Source organism: Patiria miniata, unplaced genomic scaffold (assembly GCF_015706575.1).
Source record: "Patiria miniata isolate m_02_andy unplaced genomic scaffold, ASM1570657v1 HiC_scaffold_9, whole genome shotgun sequence".
NCBI classification, from domain to species: domain Eukaryota; kingdom Metazoa; phylum Echinodermata; class Asteroidea; order Valvatida; family Asterinidae; genus Patiria; species Patiria miniata.
The window spans coordinates 26,155,371-26,181,777 of record NW_024037076.1 but is presented as its reverse complement, the minus strand read 5'-3'; the positions used below and the strand labels follow the sequence as shown (position 1 = coordinate 26,181,777).

Below are 26,407 nucleotides of genomic sequence, written 5' to 3'. Positions count from 1 at the left end.
GACTTTTTGATTTGAGATTTGGCTCCTAATTGTCTCCCCCGCCTTTTTCCCCCCATCAGATCTCCCGAAGCGGAGAGAATAAGCCTATCCAAGCCTGCATCTCTTCCCTCCTAAGTTTCGTCGGAGCTCACGGGCCTCGTTATAGCGTTGAGTGGATATTAGTAATGTGGAGCGGTCAGTGCATCGCTAAAGTGCAGTGCGCGATTACGATCGGCTGGGTTAACATCCTACGTTGCACACAGGGGGAGTCCCAGCATGATGGATGGGAATTACCGCAAACCCTTGATGTGTATTTGCAATCTTATCAATCAGCTTTGATCATTTCCCCAATTTGTCATGAGTATGTTTTTTGTTTAAAGCTATAGTCCATCATTTGCAGCCATCCGAAAAGTAACTGGCGTAATTATTGTTGAAAAACAAACTTGGTTGAAAGATAGTAAGGGAACTAAACCCCCTGTGAAATTATTCTTTCTGGGAAGCTGTCATTTTGAAGTAATCAACGAAAGAAGGCATTTCCAACGGTGATTCTTAAGAAGCACCGTAGGAAAATTTAAATTAGTAGTTCGTTTTGTTATTCAGCGCAGCGCGCTCAAGTATTGGAACGACGCACATGCGCGCGCGCGGTTGTTGTAATTCGTCGGATCAGTGCGCGACGTCGCGTATAGCTGCAATTCAAAACAATTCAAAACATGATTCAGTAACTTTTGATTTGAAATTGAGATCTTAGAATGCTGCTTTTCTCGGAATGTACAGCTGAAGCTTAGCTGAAACTTCATCAGGTTAGTTGCTCAGTATCCTTCATTAGATTTTGAACTCTTTTGTTGTTTCAAACGAACAAAATGCACAAATTACAAATGATGGACTGTAGCTTTAAAGAAAATGATGTACAGGTCTGTAACTGTGACGGTTTTCTTTGCACAACCTGTACTGAGTATCGTCTTAAAGGTGAAAATGCCATACATGTACATCTTTGCGAATTTAGGGTACCTCCTCCGGCAGTTCTTCAATGCAAACTGTCCAGTGAAATATAACGCCAAGATTTCACATACAAGTAGTATTTTCAATTGTACATTAATTCCCCATGTCTCCCCTTTTGAAATTGAGGTCTAGAACGCAATGGATGGAACGATGCAGCTATGCACTTGAAACTTGGTGTTCATGTAAACTACTTTGAGATTGACATTTCCCTACAGGTAGACCCAACCAAAACAATAGTAGACCCTGGGAGCAAAAAGTTGTCATTTTCTTTAACTTTTCTATGCAAACATACATTCTGTGCCAAATTGTCCTTGCAGTCAAAATCAGTCAAGTGACTGTTTTCAACAGTTACCATGGTTACAAGCTCTCATCCTTTATTAAGCAGGATTGACTGGCTTTGGCTAAATGTTACTTGACACGCCTTTGACTGTAGGTGATTGATAAGCCAGCTGTGCCTACCACTTGCCTGTTTTTGTCTGTTAACTGAACTGGACTAGTCACAGTGCTTGCTTGAAATATGATCTGACTGTTGGTGACTAGCCTGTGTAAAAGGCATGTCAAGGGAAGAGGATTGATCTTTTGACTGTCTGTGACTATTCAGATAGCAGGAGGGTTAAAATGTTTAATGTTATATTTTCAAACTGTACACAGTGACTCACATTTGATTCTTAGGGAGAACTTAAAATCAAATTACCATTTTACAATGTACACGTGTACAGTATTTTCATTTCGGCTATCATCATGCGCTGCATTCAAAATATGAATGAACGTTTTTCAAGAGGCGCTTGTCAAAAAAATGCTCTCATGGTTGTCCTTGCTTTGTGATGAAATCTGTACAGCCCCAAAACACTTAACAATTTTCCTTTAATAAAATAAACACTCCAAAGGTCACGCCAACTACATGTATTTGTTGGGAAGTAAAACTTTATCTCGAGTCCCAATATTGATCAGGGCAAAGTTTGCCTGATAACTCCCCAGCCGGCCTGTAACCGGAGAATATTTGAATCAAATACTGCCGTTTGCAAATTATGTAAAACTCCACTTGACCCATTACGGTTTGCATTAATTGATTACATGCAGTTCAACATTGCATCTATAGGCACCGTTTTGTTCTGAACTACCGGTATTACATTTTGCATATCCAAAGAGCTAGGATCTACCGGTGTATAACTGATGTCTCTGCTGCTTGTTAAAAGGATTGAATAAAATTTACGTATGTTACCTCTAGTGCTATCTACAGTATACCTGTGTGAGCACTGATACGCTAGTCATGTCTGCATCAACAGGTATGTGTAATTGTTCATGTATGTGTAGACCCATTATCACTTTATATACGATAAATGTCTAGGATTCATTTTGTGCTTCAATCGTGCATGATACTTGCTTTTATGACGATTTGATCCAGTAATGATGAACGTTTTGTATGAAGTACATGTCATAACCCATACAGGTGCCCGGTATATCCAGTGTGTGTACCGGTACATGTAGGATAGCTAGGCAGACAGCTTGAATTAAATCACCTGTCCATGATTGAATGGAATCGGAGGGCAATGCACTGTGCAGCTGTGTGTGAAGCCAATTAGAATTAACTCAGTCGTGATTGAAGGCGCAGACATTTATGTGATATGTATGTGATTTGGGTATGTGATTTAAAAGACATTTTTAAAAAAATATTCTGAACAGTGTTTCAGGTCTACAATGTACATGCATCATGCCTTCACTTAATACTTGCTTGGGATAATATTTTGATAAGTGGTTTGAATAAAATTAATAATATTTTGATTTTAGAAGTGGTTTGAATAAATTCCCATTCTTGGCAGCAATCCTGTTGTATGTAACGTAATTCACAGAAACAAGCATACAGGTACATGGTAATTTAGACATTTAGACCTGTGTATGGTGTACACTACGTACAATCAGTCAAATTTTGGCTGCTGTATTACGGCATTGCAACTTCTTGCTTGCTCATAATAAAATTGCTACATTGTGTGCACACAATTTTATCGATATCAGAACATGTATAACAATTATGTGCCAGGAATGTCTGACACATTTACACCAATGTACGGGATTTTATGTTAATTTCTTGAAATAGACAGCCATACATGTGTCTGTGCACATTTATGTACATGTATGTTCACATTGTTAAGATGTGTAGCTGATGTGCAGTGCATACCAGTAGACAAGGTATGTCACCTACGTACATGTACATGTACACCAGTACATGTACATTTCAATGCTGTCAGACGAGACATGCACATTTAGGATCCCCTATTGGCATTCATGACAGGTGTTTGTATTGCGCAACCTACCTAGTCTTCAGCTCAATCTTCAGTACAAAATATATGCCATAACATCTAGCACTTGCCTCTAGTAGACCAGCCCAACAGACCATGTTGGGGGGGGGGGGACAGGGAGGGGAGGGGAGGCGGAAAAGTATTGTGCAGTGAGCAATTTCCTTTTGATATGCATCGCAAAATGAATTTTTGGCCAAACAGAAAAGCTTAAAGATGAGCACTGTGTACGAACAATAGGTAAAACAGAATACTACACTTCGTTTTGTACATGTACATACGTGCATATGCAATGTAAAATGTGCTTTTGCTGTGTTAACAAAATGCAGTTTGCCTTACAATTTTTTTTGATAAATTGCATCTATAGACAATTATAAAAATGTGCGACACGTGTATACATACATGTTCATATTTAAAGATAGATTCCCCGTGCTATTTTGAGTTTCTCCGTGAAAATTAGATTGTTTCTTCAAATGCAATTTTATTAGAAATGATTCACTTTTGAGTGAGGCATTGAACGAAAAAAATCCACCAATGTAAAGGTAAATTGAATTATTTCTTTACAAAATGTGAATTATTGGCTGAACATTAGACGATAATTTGGCTCATGCAAGGCAGGTTCATTTGTGCGCAATATGATAGCCCTTTTTCAGAGGGTTGCAGACGCACAAAATCAGGGGAAAAAAATTCTTAAAAAACGTTGTTAGGGAAAAAAAAAATGTTTTGAAAATCTGTACATCACTGTACCGGTATTAAAGGGAATGTACATCATTGGCTTTTGCTGTAATTTTCAAAAATGAATTATTTGAGGTGTTAGTATAATAGATCAAATGTTGTTACACCAATATGTTTGAAGTTTTGTGTTCGAAAATGCTGGAAAAACCAAGACAAACAAAAATGTTCAAATAGTCTGGTTCCCTGACTCCACTAAAGACGAAATGGATTAACTTTAGATGCTGGAAAATTGTAAGGTAAAGGAACCAGTCTAGCTGGCCTGCACCCATGGTCGGCCGACCACTGTTGGAAATTTATAAAAAAATACCACTTTTCTTGAAAATGACTTCACACCAGGTGCCATAATTTTACAGGATGCTTTAGACTGTCATTTACCAACATCCTAGTAAGGTATTTCGTAAAAAAAAGGTAGTTTTGTTTTTCGATGTTTGCAAAGGTTGTATATTCCCTTTAAGGCAGTACTGCTAAAATAAAAATACCGAAGCCAGTTAACCTTAATTAATTTTGTATTAAATATTTTATGATCCACAGAATTAATAAATAAACTCTCAAGTACGGTACTGCATAATGCAAGAGGTTTATACATTGATTCATCATTGCCAACCTGTAGACAAACAGTTCAACCATATTTAATGATCAGTAATGAAAGCCCAATTTACTCAGTAATTCAGTGTGTAGTTATCTCAGTTAATTTGATAATGCCCTCGTTATATTGAGTGGAGGGCCAATTATAGTGTCCAATTTAATTACTTTATTCAATTGCACTGAACCAATAATGATCAGGGCCAGATTTCATCCTCAGTACTGCAACATGTACATGTACCTGCACATTAAAATCAGACTGATTTCAACTCAAAAGGGTTTTTAAATTTCTCCCATGTACACTGTAGGCCTACATGTAGCAGAGACAATTTTGTATTATGAGAAAAAAAACCCAGAACTTCGTTTTTTTTTCTCATAATGCAAAATGTCTTGCATTATTTAAACCTCAAAACTATTCTCTTCTATTCATCTTCAGCCATGGTTTAAAATCTCAAAAAAGTCAAAATGTCATGAGAAGTGGGATAATGAATTATATATAATATGTCTCAGAAGCTACGTAACCTTTTTTTTTTCCTCGAAAATGTCAAGAAAAATATACTTGTATAATATTGGATGGCTTTGAGGGGGATACAAGAATCTATTGCCTCAGGAGCTAACACAATATTGCACAATTCGAAAATAATGTTGTAGCGAGTGCAATGTTTTTCTGTATCCCTTGAAAAAAAGTCATTTGAAATTATTACTATATTCATTTACAATATCAATTAGCTGACGTGATCCGAAACAAATAAATAGCATGACCCTGTATTGTGATAATCGCCGACTGCTTTCCTCATTCCTACATGAAGGTTAATTACTTAAAACTCCAACAAAATTCCACTGTCTCAAAATCCATCACTGGTAAATTTTCTTGGCCAGATACACTCACAGAATATTAACTGTCATATTTGTTGCTTTCAAGGGTTTTTCGGCGTTTTTAATTTCTCAAAATTTCTCTGAATTCTTCTTCACTAACCAAAGCAAATCTCTCGCCACTTAAAAGCTGCCATATTTGTTGACAGAACATTGAATGTGACCGCTATGCTCTGTTCACTGGTTACCAACTAGAGTTTCTCCATTCTTGATTGAGCGGGAACCATGCAGCAATATGTGTTAACATGCCTGGATCTACAACATATACTCATCACGGTCACTTCAACCTCGTGCCCCGTGGGTACGATCTTGCAGCACCATGTTGTTTCCCATCATGCCTTGCGCGATCGTAACCCCTGGAATTGTGTAATTTAAATATACCAAAATACGGTACATTATAATTAGGGCTGCAGTTTATCCGTTTTACGTGCTGATGCCATCTTTAAAATGTTAAAAGTTGTGATTTTGAAGAATCAATCCCTTCAAACACAACGTTTGGACGTTGTGTTAATTAGCAAAGATTTGTATTAAATGTATGTACCCCTTTCGTGCCTTTACAACCACAGATACAGGGGTTTTTTTAGCGAAAAACGCGGCTGACATAATCTATATCGTACAGGCTTCGCGACTTTTGAATCATAATTTTTTTTTTCCGTAAGTGACGTTACGTGCAAAGCTAAGCACGCGAGCGCATTATGGGTGCGCCCGGCGTGCAATCTTCGAAATGCCCGCGCAGTACGCTGTGAATAGCCATTCAGTGTCATTTACGTCATCATCACAGCCAGGGGTTAGTGTAAGGAACGAGCACGCGCCCCTGGAGTCGAGGCTGCGGTCACTTTTTCCAAAAGCATACAATACGGCACTAAAATAAAATCAGCATATATCCTAATACCGGTACGCTGATTTAATTTTAGACCACTGGAAACCTGATATAAAAAATAAGGTGAGCTATTATACATATTTTGTCAAGTTTTAAAAATATTTATTTGTTTGATTTAAGTTATGAAATTTTCGTATGGGGGTGGTGCTGATACTTCTAGTGGCCAGTAACAAAAACTCTCCAATAAGGCATTGTGTGTAAACAACATGTACCGTACTTTCAAAAATCACAAGACCTTGACCCTAGTATTAGGCCTAATGCTTAATAAAGCGCAAACTACATGTACATGTACCATATAACTTCTGATCCCCCTCCCACCACTAAAAAATCAGTCACAAAAAGTTCAATGTAATCATGCTTAAATAGATCTTTTTAGGTTGATGAATCAAATTCAGTGATGGGTAAATAAGCGTGGGTTATAAATTCAGAGTACTGTTACATGCTGTGCAATGTGCGTGACGTCTCAGTTGTAATTGAAAAATTTTCTGTCTGACTAGTCCTAATCATTTGGAAATTGGTTGAGTCGCATGGTACTTGTGCAACCAGACCCTCCCCATGGCTCCCCCATGTCTCCTGTTGTGAACAGGCTAGAAACCTGTCCTCGGATCCGCTGATTTCCTGGGTTTTTTTTACTTCTCATGAATGCTATTACAAATTGAAAAATACTGTACAAAGTCTTGTGGGGTTTGGAATTTCCTCGTTTTCCCCCCTAAATTCCTATTTGCATGCCTGTGTGAGAGTGCTCAGTATTACTGCAGTATGCTTCGCCATAAAGGTAATGTAATGGGTCTGTCTTATTTTGCAATGATTTATTATTCAGGTATTTATTTATACTTAGCGCAAAAGCAAACACAAACTTGTGACGTCGTGGCGAATGTGCAAAAGTTGAACACATTTTCAACTTAAGCAAATTTTGCAGGGAATGTTTCGTGACGCAAAACTTGCCTTCGTGTTTACTTTCGGGCCGAGCATGAACCAGCCTTTACAGCGTAAGGGATACATGGAATTTACGAGATGCTCAGCCAAACAGAGGAAATCCAATTCATTAAGTGTGTATTAGGCTTGAGAAGATGGAGGACTTGCTATGTGCTTTGTAATTACGTTGTGCAGTATATTCTTCAAAAAACAATTATGGAGCCTTTTCTGTGGAGTTGCTAAGCTTAGTTCTAGATACTGAAGCAACATGTATTTGCTTAACCCTCCTATGCAAACATACATTTGGTGCCAAGTTGTCTTTTCAGTCAAAATCAATCAAGTGACAGTTTTCAACAGTTAAGAGTTCCCAGCCTACATAAAGCAGGATTGACTGACTGTGACTGTTTATATTGATACAGCTACCGGTATGCTTTGACTGCTGGTGATTGATAAGCCAGCTGTGCATGCCTCCCACTTGTCTGCTTTTGTAGGTTGACTGAATATGACTAGTCACACTGCTTGCTTCAAATATGATCTTACTGTTGTTGACTAGCCTGTGTAAAAGGCATTGCAGGGAAGACGATTGATTTTGTGACTGTCTGTGACTGTTCAGATAGCAGGAGGGCTAGCTCAGGTAGCTTTGTGAAATATGAGGCCCGGGTTTTGGACTATGCGTCTCCGTACTTGCACTGAAATGTGTACATGTACATGTATCTGTACATGCACATGCCACCTTCGATACATGTTAATATCCAAAATTATGTTTCTGCTGGGCTCCATATTGCGTTGAATTGTATACATTTTTAACACACCTGAATTCTCAATTGTGTGCCACCATATGGCTAGTCGACCAATTTGCTAAATGTGTAAGTGTATTTTCATTTAATACACTAACACTGTCTGCTAAATATATTGTGTTGGCCCAATTGCGGGATGGACGAATACCGAGCGCACGATGGAGAAACGAACAAAAAACCAGAAAGAATAAAAAATCAATAAAGTCTGGCCTTGCACTATCGTGCTTGATGACTTTGTGAAGGGAAAGACAACATCTGCACTCGAGGTTCGCAATAAAGGCAAGACTAAATAATGACCTCCGAGAGAGTATTGATTGCGATATCAACCGTTTAAACAGTTGACACGTAATTTATTAATATCAAAATGGACAAAGAATTTTGGTAGACTTTGCAGTCGAGTCATGTCAAATCCCAGCCTGTATCAATTTCATATTGGACCATACCTTGGTTGCAGCTTCTATCAGTGAAAATTGGTCAGGCAAGACTGATACTAATCCATTAGTGCTTGTATTACAATGTATTACATTGTATTACATTTGTATTTACTCCTTGATGAAAAAATCTAGTTAATGCAGGGCAGTTTGGGGTGGTAAAGGGCATTTACATGTATTGACAGCACTTTGGGGCATTGGACTAGTGGGTTAATAAATAAGGGAATAAATGTGTGCTTGGCCGATTTTAAACACTAGACCGGTTGGAGTCTGGATGCCGATCATTATCCGAGCAAAAGCTGATGGTAATTTTCAGCATCCAGACTCCAACCGGTCTTTAACATACTGTTTAATACAGGCCAGGCTTACATTTATTCCCATTCATAAATACCTTTTCGGTAAAATAATTCAAAACGTTTTGGTCCAAAAGTCAAAACAAGTCAAAAATTATAAATTTCCAACAATTTTGTGTTGAACGCTTTTACTTCACGTTTTTCAAACACCATTCTCGCTATATTAATGAATGTCCATTTCGCGAAGAGTTGTTAACAACTCCTGTATATGGCAAAGGTAATATCAGCATCCAGACTCCAACCGGTCTTAAACATACTGTTTATTACAGGCCAGGCACACATTTATTCCCATTCATCAATACCTTTTCGGTAAAAAATTCAGAACGTTTCGGTCCAAACGTCAAAACAAGTCAAAACTTATACATTTCCAATGATTTTGTTGAACGCTTTTACTTCATGTTTTTTGAGACACCATTCTCGCTATATTAATGAATGTCCATTTCACGAAGAGTTGTTAACAACTCCTGTATATGGCAAAGGTAATATCAGCATCCAGACTCCAACCGGTCTTAAACATACTGTTTATTACAGGCCAGGCACACATTTATTCCCATTCATCAATACCTTTTCGGTAAAAAATTCAGAACGTTTCGGTCCAAACGTCAAAACAAGTCAAAACTTATAAATTTCCAACGATTTTGTTGAACGCTTTTACTTCATGTTTTTTGAGACACCATTCTCGCTATATTAATGAATGTCTATCTCGCGAAAAGTTGTAAACAACTCCTGTATACCGTATGGAGATTGGCGATCACATCACCCGTACTGCGTCATGTGGCACAGAATGCAGCTGTGCCAGTGTATTGTGAATTTAGGACTATTCAAAACTGACTCACTGGTACAGGTAGTATTGCGCATGCCTAAGTGAGGATTGTGAACGTTCAACCAATAAAACGGTAAAAGGCACCGGATTTCATAGTCCAAATTTCATGTGACAATGGAAAAGTGTCTAAAACCAGCCAGCCATGTTTTTATCATCCGTTTAAGACCGGCCACGTGATGGGCTCTCGACCAATAGGAATGGGTAAACTGTCTTAGGGATTTGTGAACAGTTTCGTTGTGTTTCTCCTAATGGACATTCAATTTGTATGTTTTACTTACAGTAAACCGAAAAAAGCTACTGTTTTTTTCTATTTTGGACATTTTCAACAATCTGAAAATGAGCTTGTTTTTTGCGTATAATAAACCAATGATACGCCTGAAGTGAATAACTACAAGTATCAACTAATTGCAAGAAAAAATAGCAATTTTAAAACAAAATTTATTCTTATAAGGGTGATTGGAAATAGTACGAGGAGAACAACTTTAATGTAGTATCCTTCAATTACATTATTTCATTTTGTCCCCCTTTCTCCAGATAAGCCCCGCATCACGCGGCCGAGGGGCAGCTCCCGTGTCCACTTCCCCGAGGACGTCCACGACCCGGAGATCCACGTCTCGCGAGAGAACAACGCCAGCATCGACGTCAACGTGGGCTTCCTGCAGTGCAGCCATCGCTACCAGGTCTGCTTCACCGTGGGCGACTCCATCAAGGGGGAGGTGGACATTCCCCTGGTGGACAAGAGCACCGGGGTGCTGTCCGCCGAAGCCTTCCCAACGCAGAACGGTGGGTACATGTACTTGTTAGCTGCGGGATAGCAGCTCAACAAATCATCATATCTCTCCGTTAGTCGGTTAGTTAGTGACAAACGCTGACATTGTCTATATTGCTACATGTTGTAGCAACAAAAGTGTCAGTAGTCCTGCCCCAACATGTCACATGACAAAGCTGGGGTCAAAGGTCATCTTGGGGTCACTGGGGTCAAAAACATTTTTTACTTAAAACACTATACTTCCAGAAATTACATGGCACAATCACGTGACTTCTGCATGAACAGCTTCCGAGATCTGATCGAGCTTGTTTTTGAAATAGAGTCTGTGTGTATTTGTGGAATTTTATTTCTAGTCTTGGTTTCAACCAGAAAGACGACTTGGTATCAAATGGCAAGTTCGTAATGGTTAACTACCGGTAGTGGTTGGTTTGTGACGTATCTAGCTGCCTGGGCACTGAAGTTGAAGTGCGAATGACTCAAGTCGAACTAACCGGTATTGTCATTTCAACGACCGTGAGAAAACGGGGCAGAACATCGCACGCACATCGGCTAAACAATTCCTCAACACTTGATGTTTCTGTTTATTTACACAAATAAGAGTGATTGTGGAATAATACCCACAGAATCAGGTAGGGACTTAAAACCCAATCCACATGTTGGCCCAGGCAGGATTCGAACCTGGGTCACAGCGGTGGAAGGCGAGGAAAGTACCGCTAGGCCAACCTGACTCCCCTTTCACTTCCATAAAATTTTGAGGCTGTTTTCTTTTAAAGGAAAAGACGACTTACACGTACGGTACATGTAAATATAAGTGATCCAAATTTGCTTAAAGAGACTGACGTTCACATGAAATGCATCTATTGAAAGTCCATAAAAGTTGACATGTATTGATGAACCGGTACGCATTTAGGACATTTTTTCTAAATTTGCAGTACATCTTTAACACACGCGTGCTATAAAACTCCAGGTGTAGCGGGTACTGCCTGATGAATTTATGCAGGGGCAGAACCCACTGACATTCCAGGCCATTAAATTCTCCCGGTCCCGCTGTAAATTGCTGGCGGGTTCAGCACCTGTATTGAGTCTGGCACAGTTAAGTGGGCATGTAGGGTACGTGTGTGTGTCTGCACTTTTGAGAAAGCTCATTCAAATAAATTCCAGGGGTAGCTTAGTACATGTACCAGTATGTATGTTATACTACATTGTACATGTACAATGTAAAGTTATGTACAACTTAGGAGTGTTAAAATTCAGTGCGTAATATACACATCACGCACATTTGACATGTCTGTGTATCTTTATTGTACACGTGTATGCATGTACGTTTACAAAAGAAGTGATTATTTTAAGGCCAGTTTACATGTATGCCTGCAGAATGCTTTTTGTAAATTTGCCTCCGTCACAGAAATAAATCTTTAGGCATGCAACTTTTCCTCGAGTCAGCTGATTTTCTCTTTTTTTTTCATTTCACATTTTAAAAATATGCCATAACCCTCCTAGATGCAAACATACAGTCTGTGCAAAGTTGTCCTTTTAGTCAAAATCAAGGGATTGTTTTCAATAGGTAAGAACTCTCAGCCCACATGTATTAAGCAGGATTGACTGGCTGCGACTGTTTGCGTACCTTGATACAGCTATGCTTTGACTGTGCCTACCCTTTGCCTGTTTTTGTCTGTCGACTGAATTTGACGAGTCACAGTGCTTGCTTGAAATTATGATCTGACTGTTGGTGACTAGCCTGGGGACGGTGATTGATTTTTTGACTGCCTGTGACTGTTCAAACAGCAGGAGGGTTTTGAATTGAAGATACACTGCAGAGAGTCTCGTAAATCTTGGCATATGCTGTTTTGTGTTTCTTCCAGTTGCATGGCTGATCAACTGATCTAGAAATGTAAAAAACCAGGTCCAACTTTCATTGACATTGTACTTACCGACAACATCTATCAAGTATGACAGCCTCTAACTCTTTTCCAAACTGGCTTTTGTTGTTAAGAATTGAAAACATGCCTTGAACTGACAGTTTTAAAGCCCGGTTTTTCACATTGACTTGTGAAAAAAAAAACCCTGACATTCTAACCTGCTGTACAAACAGCAACAGAATCAATCAGGTACCCGCTAACCAGCCTAATTTGACCTTTTGCAGTCAGCGCGTGTTGCCACTGTAGCGGTCTCTTAGGGCATTATAAGCTGGCATTTAACAGCTTCTAGTTCCTTGGGGGGGGGGGGGGGGTTTAGGGGGCTAAATTTGAAAGCCAGGGCTGAAGACATGCAGGCTAAACCCAGGGGGAAAGGGAAGGACCTTTGTGGGGAAGGGAGGGGAGGATTGGGCATAGAGCTGCACTAGATGATACTGAATGTGTTAAGGGAGACTTCATGACTTGTGTATGATGGAAGTTGTGTCGGGGATACGTACAATGTACAATGTGCATACCGTACATTGTAAGATGCCATGGGCAGGTCATTATCAGGGATTGTCATGGCCAAAACTTACAAGTTAAGTCATAGCTCTGCCTCAATATCTTGTTCAGATCATAGAGCTATCGGTAGGACCCTAGCTCTGTGCTCAGATATCGTATAGAGTCGGAGCCCAGCCAGCATGTGATTGTCCTGATGACCTTTGCTGTAGGGTCATATTAGGCCAAGTTCGGGCAAGGACCATTAGTCGACTAGTGGTTGATTTGTGACGTACCTTACGCCTGCGCACTGATAGCAACGTGCGAACGTCTCTAGTCATGCTGGTCAAAATGTCATCACAAAACTTCTGGATCCTGGCTCTCTGCCATGTCTGCTAGCGTTATGAATGCGCGTGGCTATTGGTTACCAGCGATGGAACCAGCCCCAGTAGGTTGGTTCCAAATAGTCGACTAGCGTAGTCAACCACTGTCGACTAGAGTTCGGGCAAGCGTTAGTCGAACTATGGTTAACCATTGGTCAACTTTAGTCCTTGCACGAACTTGGCCTTTAGTTGAAATATTTCCACAGGCAAGAAGCATGCATGTACGTGTACGTGGACATGTACATGTACATGTACATGTACATGTACATGTAGGCACTCTACTTGTAAGCACACTTGAAAACAAAGCTTCTGTACATGATATTACAGAAAATGAAGAATCAAGGCCTACAATGCATTTACCTTTAACTTTGTCACGACAGTGTTGCACGTTTATATCACGAATCAATGAGCTTGTTTACAGTTACGTGACAAAGTCGTGCGACTTATCGTGCGATTGTTGAAAATTCACATTCGCAGTGATTTTATCGCGTGACACAAAACCGCATACGTATTTTACCTGGAACCTGTGCCTGAACTGATTGGTTGTAAAAGAAGGACAACAAAAAATGTGCAACATATCGCTTATTTTGTCAACACACATGCGTCTGTGACTTTGCCGCAGGACAAAGTTGTTGCGATAAAATTGGCGTATGTGTACAATTTGTATGATTTCATCATGGTGGATATTCTCAAAAGCTTTGACATGATTGCTATCTTTGTACAGGTGTAAATGTCCAAAGAGGCATTTCCTGTCTAGCAGACGCTGCAGACAAGATAAGTGGGCGAGTTGGCGATAAGATGTACATTGTAATGTTCTTGAATCAAAATCACTTTCCCACTGAAGAAAAATGTCTATGTTTGCACTGGCAACAACGAAAAAAAATCACTGTGATCCAATTTAATATCTACTGTACCGGTACATGTAGGCATGTACAAACATGCACAACCGCACAGGGTATGTAGGCCAACATTTCCAGAATTTTTTATAGGCAGCAAATGCGATTGAAAATCCAATTGTCCCCACTTTGATATCGGCCAGCATAGCGGCAGGTTAGCAAACTGTAATCCTGCTAATTCGATCAACCTTTCTCTGGGCATGTCCATTAACACCGTGCTGTTCTGGCCCACTGCGGACCAGGGGATGCGTGTCTCTGACTTTGCAAATTAAATTTTGTCGCCGTGTCTCTCTCTGTTCCGTTCTCTCTTTTCAATTTGGTTTTGTTTTGTCCATTTTTTCCCGGGAATTGCTGGGTCGTGTCTATATCCAGGAACTGTGGGACCAATATTGATTCAGGTTCTCTGTCGAAATTGAGACACGCCGGTCGTCTTTTTATGCCGTGCATTTCTTTTTTTCCAGATTAGATTACACTAGACTTCAAGTTGGTAAAGGGGCTATTGAACGAACGGTCCCAAAAAAAATGGGATAACAAACATAAAGCATGCCTTTAATTTTGAAATATCCAACTAGTGCACGTACAGACATTGTAAGTAATGTCGGTGAACTGCATTAGCGCTGGCATTGATAGGAAAAATGATTGAAATCAGGGTGTGCTGTTTTAATATTACAGAAATGTCTTAATTAGTGCTCTTTTCTTATTCCTTTTTAAAAATTGTGTCAAGTCACAGAAATTAATCAGCACAAAATACATTCATCTGATTTTTATAGTTTGATCCTACATTTTTGTTAATGCACATGTACGTGTACATGTGCCCGTATTGTTACTTTTTGGAGGCTAATGATCGGTATGTTTAGTCGGTGTACACTTTGTGCAAAGTGTAAGTGAACATGTTTGTCTAGTTTTTGTTTAAAAGTATATACAACATTTGCTTTTGATGTGATTTTCAGAAATGGATGGATTTGGCGGTTAGTATAACAATATAGCAAATAGTGTTACACTGACGTGTTTAAAGGGTTTTCGTTCATAGATGCTGGACAAACCAAGAAATAAAATGCTGTTCTTGTAATCTGGTTCCCTGACCCTACTTCAGACAAAACGGGCAATTTATAGACGTTGTGGAATTGTCAGGTCAGGGGAACCAGACTAGCTGGCTTGCACCTGTTCACGGGTGTGTTAAAAACAGATTGCAAACAAACTATGGACTAACTAAATTTGTTAAATTGGGGGCAGTATTTGAAAAAAAGTCAGGGTTTTTTTCCAACAATGGTTGGCCGACAATCGTTGGAAATTGATACAAAAATTCCACTTTTGTTGAAAATGATAACACACCAGGTGTCATGATTTGACGGGATGCTTGAGACTATTATTCACTTAAAGTCCAGTAAGGTATTTCATAATAATTTGTAGTTTTGTTTTTTGATGTTTGCAAATGTTGTATATTACCTTTAAAGGGAATATACAACATTTGCAAACATCGAAAAATAAAATTACCAAGTTTTTATGAAATACCTTACTAGGATGTTGGTAAATGACGGTCTAAAGCATCCTGTAAAATTATAGCACCTGGTGTGAAGTCATTTTCAAGAAAATTGTATTTTTGTATAAATTTCCAACAGTGGTCGGCCGACCACCGTTGGAAAAACCTAACTATTTTTCAACTACTGCTCTAACTTCACCATTTTTTTCAGTCCAAATTTTGTTTGCTATTGGTTACATGTTCATGAACGGGTGCAGGCCAGCTAGACTGGTTCCCTTACCTTACAAATTTCTGGCACCTATAAATTGATCCATTTTATCTTTAGTGGAGTCAGGGAACCAGACTACTCCACCATTTGTGTTTTTCTTGGTTTTCCAGCATTTTCGAACACAAAACTTCAAACATATCAGTGGAACAATATTTGATCTATCATAGTAACCCCTCAAATAGTTCATTTCTGAGAATTACAGCAAAAACCAATGATGTACATTCCCTTTAAATTGTTTTTTTTTTGGGTGTGTGGTCAATCCGAATTGTTGACTTTATGTACGTGTACGACTTGGATACCGGTATGTGTGCAAATGTACGTGATGAGCAAATGCACTGCCAACAGGTGCTGCAGCAACACAAATTTGTTTTCCCCTCCGACCTGTCCACTACACTGGATCCAATCAATCTAAATGGAGAAAGCCTTCCCAGGGAAGTCACAGGTCCGAAGCAGGAGGCAAGTGTGACTTCAAGTCCCACCTCTTCAAACTTGTGAATTGGTTCACAGAATCTCTTGAAATCAGAGCATGTTATATGTGTAGTAAGCAGTTACTTTCAATCGCAAGTTCAGTCCAACGCTTGTACATTGTATTTGTCAAGACATTGTACATGTAGATACAGTAGGGACATTACTCCAATACATATTTGATCATCAACTGAATTTTCAAATAGCTTTTTACCAGTTTGAATATTCAAAGAAAAAAAAAAGCTATACACATACACACACAACTGGAGTGTTATTTTAATTGGAAAGTTGCAGAGCTTCATTGTCAGGTGCCACTTTTTTATCCACGGTAACTTTTTTGTAGACATCTTTTTAGAGGTTAAAGCCTGCAAAACTCTCCAGTGCCCCATTTGGGTGCAGACCAGTAAATCGGGCCGAAATTGCCTACGCCGGCCAAATCACGATTTGCATGCCCTCAAATTCTTCAGTATTTTTAGCATATTGTGGGCCATGAACTTGAGGGTTTGTACAAAATATGGGTGGAAGCCGTGCAGAGGACTGCGAGCTTGTATTTCTGTGAAATTTGGATGATCAGGCCCTAAAATGGCTCTATTTTGCACTGGAGCGTAGGCGTCTGATGGGCTTCAGGACTGCTTTTAGGGGTGACCATCTTTGGATGGAATTTTCTCCCAAAAGTCATTGGTTAACCCCCCCCCCCAAAAAAAAAAAAATTTGACCAGAAAATAAAAGATGATGAAATAAGCTTTAATTTGATGTACGTCTTGAACACCTCCGAGAGTTGTGAGTATTTTTCCCGCATTTCTGAAGTGGAGGCATTTATCATTGGGGTCTATGGAAACTTATTTACTGGTCTGCAACCATATCGATCGCTGCCTGCAAATTTTAACTGACGCCAGTTGCAGCTGGCAGTTTTGAGTATCCAAATTTCAGTCGAATGCAGACTTTTTGAATAATCGAAATCATTTGAAAATGGACAGCCCTATGTGCTCTTTAGTGCATGGAGTACAATTCACCACCACCCCTTCTCCCTTCCCCTCCCCCACCATTCATTCAGCATGTCGTACTGCTATCAACAGTCCAGCATTTACTGTGATGGTGCAGGGAGCACTGATAATCGTTCCAGGGGATGAGGGTAGAGGAGGGACGAGGTGAGGGTGGGTTGCTTCCGTCAGTGAGCGTGTCACGTCTTGTCTGTCATGTCTGTTGTGTCACTCGTTGACTGTCTTGTCAGCAGACTGAGCAGGGAATTGGGGCATGCTGTTGTTGTTCCGTTGTGCATTGATGTGGTTGTAAATAAGGCTTTGTGGTCAGGGTGACCGTTTTAGCCGATTTTCGGCTAACTTTGACAGATTTTTTGTTAAAAAACAAGTTAGACAGAAAATTTGACAGAATGGATTTTTTGGGCAGATTTCTGGCAGAATTCTGCAAAAATGGTTATTTGACAGAAAAACATAGAAAATTTGAAAAAAAAGGGTACATTCATTTAAAAAAGCTTAGTCTAAATCTTTTCAAACAAACTCTTGCATAAATGGGACAGGTTAACTGGTGCTGAGGTTCACTGGGAACCGGACTTCGTCGTGACGCAACGTCTGCGTTTTGACTGAAATTTATGCAATTTCATAATATCTTTATGTGACTATAGATTGCTAATAATGTAATTTAAATCTTAATTAAGGCAATACTGCAACATCTGCATGTGATTTTAGGTGTTCATAATGTATTTCGGGTAATTCTGGGGAATTTGGCAGATTTTTGACAAATCTGACAGATTTTTGAAGCGTATTTAGCAGAATTTGGCCATGACCTTACGGTCACCCTGTTTGTGGTACCGGTACATGTACATGTATGTACTGTATGTACATGTACTACAGGTACAATGTACTTTGGCAAAATGGGTAATTTTTCTCAAAACTAGTCCCAGTTTTAAACTGGTTAAAAGCGTGGGTGGGTATGCGAGTGTTAGTAATTTTTTTACTTATGTTTTGATTATTTTTTAATTACCAAAAAATTGAAAAATCAGGGGGGGGGGAGTTGGGGGGGAGGGAAATTGTCTCCCTTGCCCCCCACATGCCACTGAATTTAAAGGAAAACACGGAAGAGAGACGTACATGTTTTCGACTCAGCACAATCGTGTATACATGCGTATGTGACTGAGCCGTGTGTCCTTCCACAAGGGAAGTTAATTCCGAACATCCCTCGGTCCATCATTCAAGAAGGCTTGTTTGTACCGGTAGAGCCATGAGAGAGATTACTGCCGAAATCCCTCAGGCCTTTGAGCGGTGCCTGGATATGCAGCTCAGACAAGGGGTGTTAGAGTCGCAAGGGATGCAAACTCATTCATTGTTCATGTACATAGATGTCTAAGGTCGGTGTATGTAGATTAATCCGTCCCTTCACTGATAAATTAATTTGTCTGCAAAAACATGTACCGCAGTTCTAAACTAGCCTGAGGTTATGTAAAAATAAGACAAGCAGGTTTCTTTGTTTAGGTGTGGTTTTGTAAACAGTTCTGAACTTCAAATTAAAAAAAAAAAACTATTTGGGGGGATGGGGGGAGGGGTGTTAACCGATACTTTTGTAAGACAACTGGTTTTTTTCTAGCAGCGTTATTTTGCCAGTTAATGTATAGTAACAAACTATATCAGCTGGATTTGTTCGGCTCTCAAAATTAGTTTTAAGACCCTTAATTCACACAACCAAAAATCTCCGTACTGGACCTAGATAGAAGCCCAAAATTGTAGGAATCCAGTTCACATTAGCAGGAAACCAACACGGCTTCTACTTGTGAATGGGTGGGTCCGGCGCTTTGCATGGTTAAAATCCTACCCTGGTCGGAGACCAGAGTTGAGGGGCTGTACAGGGGCTGTACCAGTACCTGGGTATCTATGAACGACTTGTGCTCAAACTGGTGTAAGTGTGAATCGTATGCCTTGTTGACATGTGTTCGATCTTTCCAGGTTCCAGTCACACCGGACCGGTGTTGATTTCAATACAAGTAGCCGAGATATGATAGTGTCAAAAAAACCTTTAGAAACGATATATAAGTGGATGAATTTGGCACCAAAAGTACTCTATACAAGTGATACACAGACTGAAAGGCGACAGCGGCAGCGCGGTTTGCCTCGAGCCAAACAGATTCATGAATAAAGGATGGAGCCGGGGTCAGCAGAAAGTATCACGCTGTAGCGTTTATCAATATTTGAAATCTGTGAAACGAGAGGATCCTCTCTTGCAATATTCAATGGAAGTCTGAAAAATTAGACACAGAAATGTTAATCGGAAGAAGACAAACTGCAGGTGTTTATCCTATCAGTTCTTTTGTTTTAGGACTGCATTTGTCCCTCCTTTTACATACACTGGTACAAAAGGATATTAAATTAATGTAATCAATGCAAAATTTTCATATAATTATTTCTAAAGAAAAAAAAATATTATCTAATTATACATGTAGCTACACTGTGATCATATGCTTCAACAAGTACACACATTTACAATACATGTACAAGTGTTCCTTTGTTTGTCCCCTTTTCTCCAAACTACGACATAATTTGTATCATTTCATATTTAACCGAAAGGTAGTCCCTGGTCCATCATTTTTAACATGCCCATCCCTTTATAGTAAAGCACGGTGACAAAAATGTTGCAACCAGTGTCAGGGACTCCCAAAAATGAATATTGCGTAGCTTCTCGTCCCCATTGAAGCTTCAAAAGTGTTTACAATATTTCAGGTTTTAATCGGGCGAAGAATATCTCTCATGAGGACTTGCGGTACGTGCAGGTGTACCTACCACCCACTTAACCGAGATCTGTTAGCATCCAAAGAGTGCACTTTACAGGAGGAATATATCCTTCTGGGGGAAGACGATTCTTGTTTGGGATTCCCTCTGAGAGAACCAGATATTTATTTATTGAGGACAACCTTTCTCCAGCGTGTGCACAATCCCAGGAGCATTGATGGGAAGCTTACAAACAAAAAGAGAGCAACGATGAGATTCAGATTCTGATCTAAAAATGCATGCAGCTTAAAGTGCATGAAAGCGCTACAGAACATTGCGTGAAGGGGTAGTTTGGAAAAGTGCAAGTAAACTTTTACCTATTTTCGTATTCAATTTGAAGTACATTTTAATTGTATTTGTATCAAATTCATCAGTTCATCATGTAAACTCAAGCAGAATCTGTGGGACAGGTGTTACAAAACAAATATTGACTGCTTTATCTTGTGGTGTAGTCCTCAGTGATCCATGGAGCATTCTTTTTTCCCTCGGCTTCACCTCGGGAAAATTATAATGCTTCATGGATCACCTCGGGAGGCTAGTTTTACTACACCACTCGAAGCAGTCAATATTTGTATAACATTGTATATTTGGGACAGCCCTACTGTTTACACATTCCAAATTCCCAATTCCCCATTAATTTCTCCTCACCTTGCTTTTCAATTTGTACATGTCCAGTCATTCGTAAACAGAAAATAACCAGTAGAATAGAATCTCCATTTGACAAAGGTTGAAATAACAATTAAAATGTTTGTGTTTGTGTGCGTCACAGATGTCTAGTGTTTGTCTTGGATGGTGATTATTCATTTGAAGGCTGAACGGCATGCAGACACAGAAAGTCATGTCCATTAAAGCTCCACAACGATCAATTGAATACAAGAACTCCACCCATGGAAAGGTGAACGGAAGTGGGCTACGCCTTGTAGATTAGCATTTTTATTGGCGTAATGGGTATATTAACTGTAAGTGGATTTTAAATTGACCTACCGGTACATGTACATGTATCGGTACATGTACATGTATGTAACTTCTTAAAATGAGCTGTTAGTGAGCACTGTCTATCAGAATTTTCAATAATCGATATATCGGAAATCCAATATTGAGAATATTCAATAAATCGATTATGTAAAAGTTAAAGACCATAAAGATGACACTTGATTTAGTAAATAAAAAAAAACAATCTTATAGTCCCAATTTTCCACGGCCTTCTCTGGAGCATATTGCTCAAACTTTTCACAAAAAAATGTAAAACAATTGTCAGCACTGAGAGTTTTTCTCAGAACGAGCAGTATCTTTTGAGGTTTTACCGGTACATTGGGGAGACTGTGAATTCTAGCGAACGCAGAGCACAAAGCGACGCCGCTTGGCATTTTGCGATATTTTTATTTTGAGTCACAAGCACAGTTTTATTTTATTATACAGTAAACGTTAAAAAGAAAGTAAAAGTTCAAAAGGGAGTTTATTTTGACGATAATCTGACGCAGTTTCGATATTTTCAAATTCATTCCTCAATATCGACAATTTTGTATTTTGATATGATTAAATAATTGCTATTGGTATGCAATATATGGTTTCTAAAGGTTTTTTTGTCTGAAATGAGACTTTTTGAATCTGAGGAAAGGCATTATTAGAAAGATTTTACAAATGTACCTATCAGACCTTTCATTCAATTTTCAGACTTTTTTCAAAATTGACAATCTCATCCCTGTTAACAGTATGTGTGTACAATTTATGTACACATAAATGTACAAGACATGTTTTATTATGGTGTAAATCGAGGATTTTCTATTGTTCCTCTTCCCTTTTCCTTTGTTTGTACCCTAACTTTTTCGTAACAGCTCTCATTGGTTTTGTACACGTTTTCTAATCGAGGTCGTCCTCGATTTGGTTCCTGTCCTCGATTCACCGATGATGTTACACGTGTGTTGTCCTCGATTTACACCGGTAATAAATGCAGACACACTGTACACATGTACACAAGCATGTGTGTACACGTACTATGTAACGTTTGCGTTTCACTTGATTCTGAAGTGGCGTTGCTTTTAGCCCTATTTAGACTTTCACACGGTCAGGATCGTTATCAATATCGATGCGAAATGCTGTCACACACGCTTGTTTGTCAGGCATTTTTAAACGAGACAAGTAGTGGGGAGCGAAAGTAAAGATCAAACGTCCGATATCAAATCTCCCCCCCCCCCCCACCCTACACATATATGGTAAAAGATTAGAGCCCTGTGCCGATCCCGCGGCATCAAAGCAGTGTGGATTACTGGGAAGTCTTGCAGAAACGTGCTGCAATTTCATTTTCTTTTCTTCGTTTTCTCTTTCGTCATAACCGCAAGTCCTGGCGACGTGGTTGGCCTGGAGGCAATTTTTTCAGGGAAACTGCCGTGCTCTTTATAGGAATCTTGGACGCAAAATAGGAAGAAGCGGGCTGAAGATATCCGGTTTTGTTTGCCCTTCGTGGAGGGTATACCGGTACATTGTATGCTCGTGCGTATTGCACTCCCCGGGTTTGGCTTTCGCATTAGGAGACGCCTGCCAGTCATAACCAGACAGATCGCTCTCCCATTCTGCTAGAATTTTAAAGTAAACTGATAGAATACGGTACATCCTTGTCCATTTTTTTTTCTCGAGTTTCTTGGGAATGACGGCCAATGGAAGGTCTTGGATAACCTCGTATGCAAGTACTGAACACACAGGTGCTCATGAAACTTCGCGACTGTAGACGGAATGTCTCAATCCGGGCTTTTGAATGTCTAGACATCCAACACACATGGCGATATCAACACATATCGCCATGTTTGCAGGTCTAGCACAGTGTCTTTTGCCTGAGCTAAAATGAGATACATGTACGTAGAACCAACGTTTGACAAATGACATCGCATACGCTTGCAACTCTCCCGTCCACCTCCCCCACCCAGGAAATATGAAATAACTCACCTGTAGTTGCAGGTGCATCAACATGTTTATGCACCCACAGTTGAAATTTTCTCAGGAAAATAATTGATGTTTAAACAAAATATTTCAAAAAAATCTAAGGAAGTGGTTTTTTTTTTTTTAACATGGTGGGTGAAATTTAGCAAATATTCCAAACACACTCATTATTTAGTTTTTGTTATTAATTGTTTGTAATTCATTCTTTTTTAATCCATGGATGCGATACATTTTGACTGATGTGTAAACGCTTAGCGATAATTTACTAATCATTTTGTAAAGTTTCACCGTTTTTTGTTTTTGTTTTCCTTTTAGCTTAGAACCCCCCAAAAATGACACTTGAAATTGTAATATTTTGAAGTACACGATGTACGTACACGCAGTGTACATGTGTGTGTACTTGTACCGGTATGTAAAATACCGGTACGTACATGTACACGTACACACATGTGTCGTAAAGTTTGATAGAGGAATGGAAAATTAACAACATCATAAGTGGAGAATAGGCCATTTTGAAAAGGTACATATGTAAAATATTGATGGTTGCACAAGTGTCGCTTCTTGTACGGTACGCACATGCACTAGTACGTGAACATTGTACGTCCATGTCTATAATTATTGATTGTGATGTGCTCGTACTTCATCGATCTTTAGACTTTAATTACATCCATGTTCATGTATCAGTAATGAAGGTCTTCTAAATTGAATCGGCTGGGCCCGGTGCCATTAGAGATGTCCTTTTACTCTGCATAACAAGTCATCAATCAGTCTTTATCCTGTCAACAACATATTGTTTTGTTACCAAACAGCGCATATATCCAGGAAAATTAAATTAAATGAGAGTATGTGTTTTTACTTTGTGCATGTTCTATGATCCCAATTGAGGACTGTTTGGAGGGCTGACTTTTCATAGCGAAATGGTATTTGAACAATTGGGGGTGTTTTTATTTCATTTGAAATATATTTTAACAAAACTGCTCAAATCATATGTACTATACATAGGTTGGATAACAACTAACCTTTTTCAAGTTTTAGGTCAGTGGCTACCAAACATTTTGAGAAAACAGAAAACATCTATGCAAAATGTTTCATAATTGCATTCCATTGCCAACATTTCTAAAAAAAAAAAAAAAAAAAAGACTAGACAAAAAAGTAGCATACCAGTACCTGACTTAGTGGTAAACTGGTCAATTGACAGGTTGAAATCTCAAAACTTGTTGTTCACATATTGAAATATACATGTATGCCAAGGCTATGTACTTAAGTCACTTAGTCCATACATTGAAACAGTTTTGTTCTTCCATGTATATGTGTAATTAATTAGATGTTCCTTTCTCTAGAAAAACAACAACAATGATTGAACCTGTTTTTTGCACATTTACAAGGATGGTTCCTAATTAAAAATGTAATACAACATATTGTTCATCTTGTTTTTCAAAATTCAAAATCTAATTAACAAAATAATTTCGGGATTATAAAATCATGCCTAGAAAAAACAAGGTATAAAGTACAACCATGCAGCCTAGCTAATTGATGGCATGCCCATTCAGCTGAGAGTAAACAACCCCAAGAATATATGTATAAATCTGTGTCTGATCCCAGAGTCCCACGTACATGTAACGAGATAATATTGATGGTACGCGTAAAATTTGCGGCATTCCCCGATGACGGGATGATGAACGAGTCGATGTACATAATTTGTCTGACTATTCCCCTCCAGAGAGCCAATTAAAATGTTTTGGAGTTATCTCTCTCTTCTTTGATGACATTATTGCCAAGGGAAAATTGTGTTACCAGGGACGGTGACCAAGCGCATCAAAGATAATAAATCTCTTGAAGGGTTGTCTCAATAAGACTTGTGAATGAATTGAGGAGGCGTATAGTTTTGTGATTGCAGTAAATGAAGGCGAATGCGTTTCATTTGACTGAGGGTCATTATAATTATAATACCTTGTTATTTCCTTGGAAGAGGGAATCTGGGCTCAAACTGTAACACGAGTTACCATAACCTGATTTACCAAAATACATCCCGCTAGAGATTTAATGATTGATTTTTAAAAAATAATTGTGAAGGAAGTATATGACCTACATGTATACCCTAATGATGAATAGTCTATGTAATAGACCACGGCAAATGCCGTGGTCTATTTCGTGTGAACAGATTTGCTGATTAATTAGGCAAGACCCCGCCTCTTGACCTCCTAGATTTTGACCAATCAGTGAGCGCTTTCTATATCGGGTCTTCGGTCATTTACCCGTTGCGCGTCATAGACAATGGATCAAATAAAAAAGTGTCATGCGCTTCGTATCATGTTACGCGATATCGCGCCCGGCTGTTGTTGTATTACAAAACACTGCATTCGAATTGACCAATCAAACCATTTAGTCCTGATTTAGGAATAAAATGACGTCATGATTTAGTAAAATCGACTCTGATTGGCTGGCGCGCGGCTTGCATAAATTTGCATGTCAGGAGATGTCAGACGTTCTCCAGGATTTGGCTCCGTGGATAACGGGTGATACTCAGACTAATTGATGTATGGGCACTGAAAAGATTCTCCCAACAGTGCACAGTATGACTTTGAGGCAGTGTTGTAGTCGAGTACTTTTTTCCGAGTACGGAGTACTGCCGAGAAATTAGGTTTACGAGTACGAGTACTTCTGAGTACAAGTACAGGTCTCTGAGTACGAGTACTTTTACCGTACTTACAAGTACGAGTACTTGTACTTCTGAGTACGAGTACTTGTACTTCTGAGTACTTGTACTTCTGAGTACAAGTACGAGTACTTGTACTTTCGAGTAGTAAACAAGTACGAGAGCCAAGTACGAGTACTACAACACTGCTTTGAAGACATTTTCAAATGCAAGGTGATTACATTTTTGCCATGTCCTTTTTTTTTTGTAACGCGAGTTACCGATAAAAAATCTGATTGCTAAACCAACAGAAATGTATTGTGTTGGCCTCATTTTGGAGTTTAGTCACTTAACTTCTTGGGATCTTCTGTGAGAACAATCCACCCTAAATGCTTTGACTTCTGGGATAACAGCACAGAGTTGACAAAAGACGGCCATTATTAATCGCCCATAATGTATGCATGTGCACACAGGAGCATTCGTGAATGCCTCTTTCATATTCAGCTCGACTTCATCTGTCACTCTTACAAAACAGTTTGCCCTGCGATCCCAAGAACAGTTTCAAAAATATCTGAAAATTAAAATTCAGGAATTCCCATTCTGCCCTCTCTTATTCGGGGAAGGAGGGCTTTTTTTTGCGTCCCATTTCCAATCAATCTCCCGCACCTATGATAGGGAAAACGTCAAGCTGTGGGCAGGTCGGCTCTTTATCTAATTTGTCCGGCACTGATGGGTGCAAATTTGACA

General features: G+C 39.2%; 1 protein-coding gene across 3 annotated transcripts in view; it reads left to right on the top strand.

Moving 5' to 3' along the window:
- LOC119720591 (UPF0687 protein C20orf27 homolog) overlaps nt 1-26,407 on the top strand; it is a 56,594-nt gene that overhangs the window by 6,905 nt on the left and 23,282 nt on the right. For 2 of the 3 annotated variants that reach the window (XM_038190323.1, XM_038190324.1), the window contains exon 2: nt 10,196-10,444. In XM_038190323.1, the coding sequence (XP_038046251.1) occupies nt 10,196-10,444 (249 nt within the window). Of the gene's footprint in view, nt 1-1,952; nt 2,265-10,195; nt 10,445-26,407 lie in introns of those variants that run through there. The other variant, XM_038190325.1, reaches the window with a different exon arrangement.